Below are 7,721 nucleotides of genomic sequence, written 5' to 3'. Positions count from 1 at the left end.
CCCAAACGTGTAAATAAATGATGCCATTGCAATGCCAAATAATGAAAAGTAGCAGCGGATGACACAAAGAAGCCATGGCAAAAGACAAAGAGGAGGAGAGGGCCACTAAGGAAAGGATACAGTGGGACAGATTTATGCATTGTTGGAAATGCACTAAGGAAGATCTTAGGCCAGCTTTTACTGGGACAAGTGCAATCTGTAATTTTGAAAACAAACAAACAAACAAACAAAAACTATAGCTTCCTACAGGCATGAAACATGAACTACTGTCACCCCTGGGCAGGACCAAAAGAGGGGCACGCTGTTACCATTACCGTCAAATGGAGCATTAATGGCAGGATCACAGGGAGGTCCAGCCTGCAGGGCCACCCACCAGCACCACTGGGCTGAGTTAGCTGGTGGGTGGCCGTTCCCTGAGGAAACAGGAGCATGTTTTGTTTTCACTGAGTGATACTGAAAATAAAAAGCTGCCAGAATAATACAGTAATCAAAGCAATAGAGATCCTGGTACTGGCACAATTATGCACATGTGAAAGTCATCTTATTAGAATAGCCAACTTCCCTTCTTGAAATAACACGTACTACTACTTGTATGTTTGCACTGACAGAAATGTGTCAACACTGAGCAGTTTTATAGTCTGATCTATTATATACGCTGACAGCATGCACAGACGAGGACTATTGTGAAAAGGAAGTGTCTCTACGTATAGATGTGTGCGTACAGATGTGTGTGCATCTGCAGAGGAAGCCCCAGCAGCAGCAGTTGAATCAGAGGGCATGTGACATTTGAGGCCGTGCCCGAGAGCCGGGGCACAGCTGCAGTGCCGGCCGCAGGGCACCGACGACGTCCCTTCCAGGAGCCAGCAGCAGGGAGTGACAGACCTGCACATCCTGCAGCCTTCACCCCAGTCTCCAAAGGGGGCCGAGGTTGTACGTGCTGCTCTCAAATGCAGCAGAGGTGAAACCTGTTAAACCACCATGAAAATAGCACAGCCTTTATTTATCCAGGGCACAGCTATTAGCACAGAGCATGGCTTTTACAGCTCCTTTACCACTGCCAACTGCATTCAAAGCTGTTGGGGGGCTTTTAAGGAAACACAGGGGCAGTTTGTTGGCCAGAGTTACTGTTTTTTTCAGCTAAAGATATCAAGGCAGAGTGGAGGCTTAATGGTTCGGGTCAACTCTAATTTTAACTAGAGTGGTTTTCTCACCTCTGTCTGTATCAAAGGCAGTATCACAGTATCAGGATTCAGTGTCAGCTGTCAGAGATTTGGTAGCAATGCAACCACTTTTATTCCCATCGTCACTATTTACCAAGGACTAAAATAGCCACCTCAGTGCAAATCCCCTCCCTCTGCTTGAGAGAGGGATTGCAGCACCTGGTTCCCAAGCTCACCTTTAACCTTGGCAAGAGCAAACTCTACCAGAATCACCTTATTATGATCCATGCCCCAGCTGCACCTCAGCAAAAGCAGCTCCCTTCAGGTGCATTCTTTAATTCTTTGCTCCACCTCTCACAGCAGCACCATGAAGCAGAATCAACATTCTTTACAACAGGAGCCTTCAGCCTCTGCACCATGCTTTGGGTCCAGCCTTCCTTCCTTGTCCTCCCAGTTTGCCATTCATTTTTCCATATCCTTCCCAAAGTCTTCTTGGCACTGCCAAGTTCATGCACGTACATTCTGCTGCAGGGGTTTGTGGTTGCACTTCCACAGGCAGATTCAGGGTCCAGCTAACCCATTTGCATGGCACATGCACTCCGAAGAGCGGGTAAGTCATGCCATCAGGTGTGTGCTTTGACTCTCAGTGAGAAGAAAGTGCCCATTTGAGGAAAAGATGAATTTTGCAGGCTGGATTCAGTGTATGTAGCACCAGTCTCTCTGCTCATGCAGCTTCAGAGTTCTAATGCCCCCTTGCACAGGGAGATGGCAAAAGACCACTCCCTACTCTGCAGGGGAATGTAAACTTTCTTCACTCCTTTATGGTAGACACCATATTTACCTTTTCTCCCCTGCCTTCCCTTATGACAACTCTACCTTCATCAAGCAGGAAGAACCATCTGTGACAGCCAGGGTCTGTACTGGGCCTCTGGAAGGATGTAGGGTAAGAGTAAGCCCATGTACAAAGTTGCCATTCATCTATTTTCCTATCCTAACTTCTATGGTTTAGCAACTGCACTGCACATTAAATGAGTTAAACTGGGCCTGCAAGTGCAGCTTGCAGTTTCCTCTCTGGTGAGACTTCTGTAATAAAATTATAATAAAAATAAGTTTGAGAAGTTAAATATTTAAATTCTTATCAGTGCTGGAAGAAGGTTCAACACTGATTTGCCTTTTGTTTGTGCCATCCAAAAACCTTAGTAGCTTCTTAATGGCTTCTGAGATGTGCCCCTGTGCAAACCTGTGGCAGGAGAGCTCGTCTGAGCTGAATTAACCTTCACCCATTAAACCCTCTGCTTGTCACCAGAGACATTGTCAGCTAGATTTGATCTCACTGTTGTAGGACTGCCCCTCTTACAGGGAAACTGCCTCAGCTGGAGAGTTAAAAAAATAAAACACCTGGACAGAATAGGTACTGGCAGGCAATGCTTTATTCTCACCAGCTGTGAGGAGCAGTATGCATGAAAGCACCACTCAAGGCCAACAGAGAGTTAAGAAACCAGTTACAGGGGTTACATTTCAAACCAACTTTGCAAGTGCTACAGCTAAATGCATGAAAACACGCTCTAGAGACCTCATATCATGTGCACAAAAGCTTTTTTCCCCCCCAAGTGCAGAAGGTTCCCCCCACATTCCCAAAGGCCCAAGCATAGCCAAAGAGAAAGTAAAACTAAAGGACTGTTATTCAGCCCAGCAAAAGCAGCCTGTGCAGGGAGCACTTACGGGGCTCCGGAGGGAGAGACCTGCAGAGGAGGAAAACAGCAAGAATAACTTTTGAGGTAGAGGAAGCAAAACCAGGAGGCCCTCGAGAGATGCCAGTTGCTTAATTAAAACAAAACAAAACAAAAAAGGCAGAAAAGCAACCTGTTGAAATAGATCTCAGGCAGTAGCAAACTGCAGGTGCTTAAGGAAGTGACATAGTTCCAGATCTGCAATTTAAACAAGGGGCAATGGGTACCAACTAGAACACAAGAGGTTCCACTTATATATGAGATCTGCAAGGACTGTGGCTTCCGCTGCAGGATCTCCAGAAACACTGGTGTTTCAGAGCCAGGTCCCTTGCTTAGATCGCATACCAAGACTTCATAGAGATGAGTTCCTGAGTACTCCCTGCTACCAAAAGTTGGGAATTCAAAAAAAAAAAACAAACAAACAGCAGCACAAAACATTTTAGAAGAGTCTACTAAATAATTTTGCCACTTTAATACTGTACTAAAAAGAGATTCCTTAAGAGGTGCCACAGTGCAACCATTTTATCTGGCAAGTTAGAGTCCTGCATAGCTTCAGACATACCGAACAATGCAGCACATAAACATAAGACCATAAAATTCCTGGAATGGTCAGATCTCCCTGGATTATTCTTTGACCTCCCAGCTTCCTACAAGGTCCTTGTATCTGTCAAGAACCTGTCAAGGCGCTTTTAAACTTCCATGGGCCCAGTGTGTCTCATGCTGTTATTTTCCTGTTTTTTCTTCTCCCCAAAACTTCTATTCTTCTTTCTTTCAAAACCCTGCCAGTATATGGAAGATTATGTGAACACAGATAAGGCTGCTTTGTTTTCATATCTGACTACACAGATGCACCAACATCTGCTGCTTTCAGCCCTTCCACTCTTCTCTCATCACTCCTCCCTCTTGTGCTTCCAAATCTGTGTATGGTGAAGGACTGGCACATCTCCTCCTCACTGTTTCCTGAATCTCAGGTTCAGAAGTGCTTTACTGGTCTGCATAGAAGGCAAATTCTTCACATCTCAAAAGACGGAAAGACATTTAGAAAATCTATATAGTTTTAAAAAAATATACCTTGTCCCACAATGCCTGCACACAGCTTACCTTTGCCCACACACAGCTTACCTTTGCCCAGGACACCCTCAGCCCACTCACTGCCCAGCCAGCACCCCATGTGCAAGGTGTCACAGCCCCCTGCCACAAACCGCTCTCCTGCCCCTCCCCAGGGGTACCTCAGGGTGCTGGGTGGCAGTCAGATGGCACCCGTCACCTCACCACATCAGTCCATTGCATGTGGTGCACAGGGGACCACAGACAGGACGCATCCCCTGAAACGGGAAGAAAATTTCAGTGCATCTGGTGAGGTTTCTGCTGTCATTGGACTGGGGCTGTGAGCCTGACCTAGACATCTCAGGCCATTGCACCAGCAGCTACCAGAGACTTGTAAAGGGGCTGCCCGGCAGTTCGGCATCCGCTGCATACACTGGCATATACAGTGAGCTGCACATCCTCCCATAACCCCACTGCGTACCTTCTGGGCAAGCAGGTCCTGGCTTCTCATTCTATGCTTCTGAAATCAAACCATCTCTTCCTACAGTTCTAATGCTTCCAAAGCCCATCTCTTACTTTGTAAGTAAAAATATATGTATGTGCACATCTCTTAATTTCTATGTATATAAATATAGTATTTTCCTTTTTACAGTTACAAATTGCATTTACACACAGGTTTTATTTTTTTGGTATCTGTGCAAACTTCTTAGGGAACATGAGGTCAAGACATAAAACTTTAGAAAAATTCTTTTTTAAAATATTTTTTATTTTTAAAGAATTCTTAAATTTTTTTTATTAAGTTTTTTAAGATTTTTAAGTTTTTTTTAAAGTTTTTTTAAGGTTTGTTTGTTTTTTTTTTTTTTTTTTTTTTAAACCAACATCAAAATATATTAAGTAAATGTGTAACTATAAACTCTATCAGGTAAATCCTCTTCTTCAAACACACGGAATAAAACGAATGCCACCACCACATCCACCTTTGCCTCCAGCTGTCCCACTCCACACCCCTCCTTCTGTTTCCTGGAGCACATCAAGCCTTCACATTCAGGTTCAAAAGATCCCAGAGGTTTCTTGTCACATACTGAGGCTGGTTGGTGGCATACTTCTTCAGGCTGGGGCCCATCACTTCGTCAAGGCTCTTTGCAAGCTTGGTGAGCACAGCCCTGACACTGCCGCTTCGGACAGGCAGGGCCTTGTTTCCCAAAAGGAACCAGAGCGCAGGCAGGACATAGCGGTGGACGAATTGAGGTTTCCGGGGATAAACAGTGGCCACAAGCACTGCCAGGTGAGAGAGGCAAACAGATTAACAGCCGTAATGTAAACAAGTACGTTCCTTGTACCTACAAGTACCTACAAGTTTTGGTTCTTGGAAGGCTTTTCTGGCTAATATCAACAAGCACAAAGGGCCCAATGGTCCAGAAACAGGCAACAGTGGCTGATCATCCACTGAACAGCATAACCAACCTCTGAGGACCTTAATTTCTCCAAATCAGAGGCTTTGTATCCATGATAGACTTATCAAAGTGAATAATACACATTTTGTAAATAATTTCACTATCTGCTTCTGCATTACAAATGCCAAAAATGGCAAATCGCTGTTTATTTCCGTTAAGAAGTTGTCTAAACCAGCTGCTGAAGATTTTGAAATGCAGCTCAGAGAGGTAATTGAAAGATTTCTAACAAAAGGATGATTACTTTTTTTGTGACCTTTGACAAAGAATGACAGAAGTCCCGTGTGGCTGTTCCTTTTGCTTAGTGGCACACAGCAAACAGCAGTATGACACCACACTTCAAAACTTCAGCCCAGAAAAGATGTGTGTTGCTTGACAGTTTTCTTACAAACATCAGTGACTAACTGAGGTCTGTGACAGAAGGGTCCAAACTGAGGTTTTTTCCCCTCATACTTAGTGGCTTCTAATGAACAGCTGTTTCAAACTTCAGAATGTCTTAGATAATTACCCAAACCCCATTGCCATGGCATTTGAGCATCTCACGAGTTTAATGGCAATTGCCCTCACAACATTCCCTAAAATAGGGGAACAGAGAAAAATCTTACACAGGCGCCTGATATTTAACGCATTCTGCACATTCTCTCTGACGTCTGTTCTCAGCTCATTTTCTGAACTGAGCTCTATTAAATACAAACAAAAATTTACTATCAATAAGCTCCTTGCATGGCAGATTTTGCTGAGAGATCAAAATCTGAAATGGTCTGAAGAGAGCTTTGTTATCTTCTGTTCAGTAGAAACGTTATGCAGTAACTATTTATTATTTTGTAGTGGAAGGACCTTCATTTCCTCTATGCTGTTAATCTAGCATCAGTCATCAACATTTAAACGGCTCCTGACAGTACCTAAAACCAACTCTAGTAAGCAGGAAAAGGGTACCTATTTTAAAATAGGAGTTAATTTATGTTTAAATGCTATTAAACACAGTGGTCACTATGGAGCTTCAGAACAAAAAGAGCTGTCTGTTCCCACTGAATCCCAGAGAGAACATCTGCGCTTTCTAAAGTAGTTCCAATTTATGTTCAAATGCTGTATTTGAAAAAGAGATTAAAATAACTGTAAAAGTAAATTTTATGTTTACAGAGATTTACTTTATCCAAATTATCTTTAAAGGCCCTTTTATATTTGTTATGGCTAAACATGCCCTTTTGAGATTCATAATGAAGAAGCAAAGTGTATTAAACCTTGGATTAAAAGATGCTGGCATAACTAGAAGTGGATTTAGTCCTAATTAAAGCAAGGCTATAAATACTCTTCTCTAGTATATATTGAGATTATAATTTTTTCCATTCATTGGCTATTGCTGGACAGAGCAAGCTACTATTATAAATCAATTATCAGCTGTACTTCCAGTGTGTTGCACACTGCTGATACAGTAGACTGTTTGTACATCCTGAAATGAGTCCATATGATATCTGCAATACAGGCAGGGAGCCTCAGTGGGTTGGGCTGAACTGCCTCCTTCTGCCCCTAAATCCTGCCTTGCACAAAGTCCTTGCCTGTAATATGTGTGTTGAGTTTTCACCTACACTGTGACCCCCCAGGCTCTGCAGGACTCCGCCTCAAAAGTTTCCAACAGGACAACAAGAATCCTATGATGACAAAACAAACCGATCCTCAGAAATACCAGTTGCCACAATTTTTTTTCTAAAGGATGTTGGTTCGCTGTAGAACAGGGACCTCTTAGAGACCTCCATGACCTTTACTGTACTGTACTTCAAAGAGAGAAGTCAGCCAGGGTATTTTTAGGCCTTCTCTTTCCTGGAGGCGGGTCCTGAGATGCCTCAGTGAGAGCTCAGCGCTGGAGCCCAAGCGCTGTTCTTCTCTCACACACTGCAAGCCTCTGCAGAGGCCAGGCAAACCCCTGCCAAATACACCAAGTACAAGTATTTTGCAGGAGGAACAAGCTCAGGACCTTCTGGTGTTTGATAAGCGACTGCACTGTCTATTCTGAGGTATTCCCTCTAAATATTCCCTCTGAAGACTTCAAGAAGTGGAGATTAGTTGAAGAAGGCAATACCTGTGAGACGTTCAATGACATCCAGCAGAGCTTTGCCGCTGAGGTAACGCGCTCGGTGGGCAAAGATTTGCAGCAGCAATGTGTTATCTGAAAGAGAAACATGTATTTCTGCTCACTCTTCCGAGGTTATAAGAAAAAAAAAATAGTTAAAAAGGGAAGGAGGGGAAAAGGCAGAGGTAACTGCATTTTGTAAAATGAAGGAAATTTATGCCAGTTTCTGAGTCCTTTACTTCTTTCCTTCAGCTTACTTGGGAGG

General features: G+C 43.5%; 1 protein-coding gene across 1 annotated transcript in view; it reads right to left on the bottom strand.

Moving 5' to 3' along the window:
• Positions 1-4,802: 4,802 nt before the first annotated feature.
• The window catches only part of LOC136099679 (TOG array regulator of axonemal microtubules protein 2-like), a 30,070-nt gene continuing 27,151 nt past the window's right edge, over positions 4,803-7,721 (bottom strand). The window contains exons 17-18 of the mRNA XM_071805908.1: positions 7,466-7,552; positions 4,803-5,215 (exon numbers count right to left, since the gene is read on the bottom strand). Of these exons, the coding sequence (XP_071662009.1) occupies positions 4,968-5,215; positions 7,466-7,552 (335 nt within the window). The 3' untranslated portion in view covers positions 4,803-4,967. The remainder of the gene's footprint in view (positions 5,216-7,465; positions 7,553-7,721) is intronic.

The sequence above is a fragment of the Patagioenas fasciata genome, chromosome 3 (assembly GCF_037038585.1).
Source record: "Patagioenas fasciata isolate bPatFas1 chromosome 3, bPatFas1.hap1, whole genome shotgun sequence".
Lineage (NCBI taxonomy): Eukaryota > Metazoa > Chordata > Aves > Columbiformes > Columbidae > Patagioenas > Patagioenas fasciata.
The sequence above is the reverse complement of the archived record's forward strand: the minus strand, read 5'-3'. Positions and strand labels throughout refer to the sequence as shown.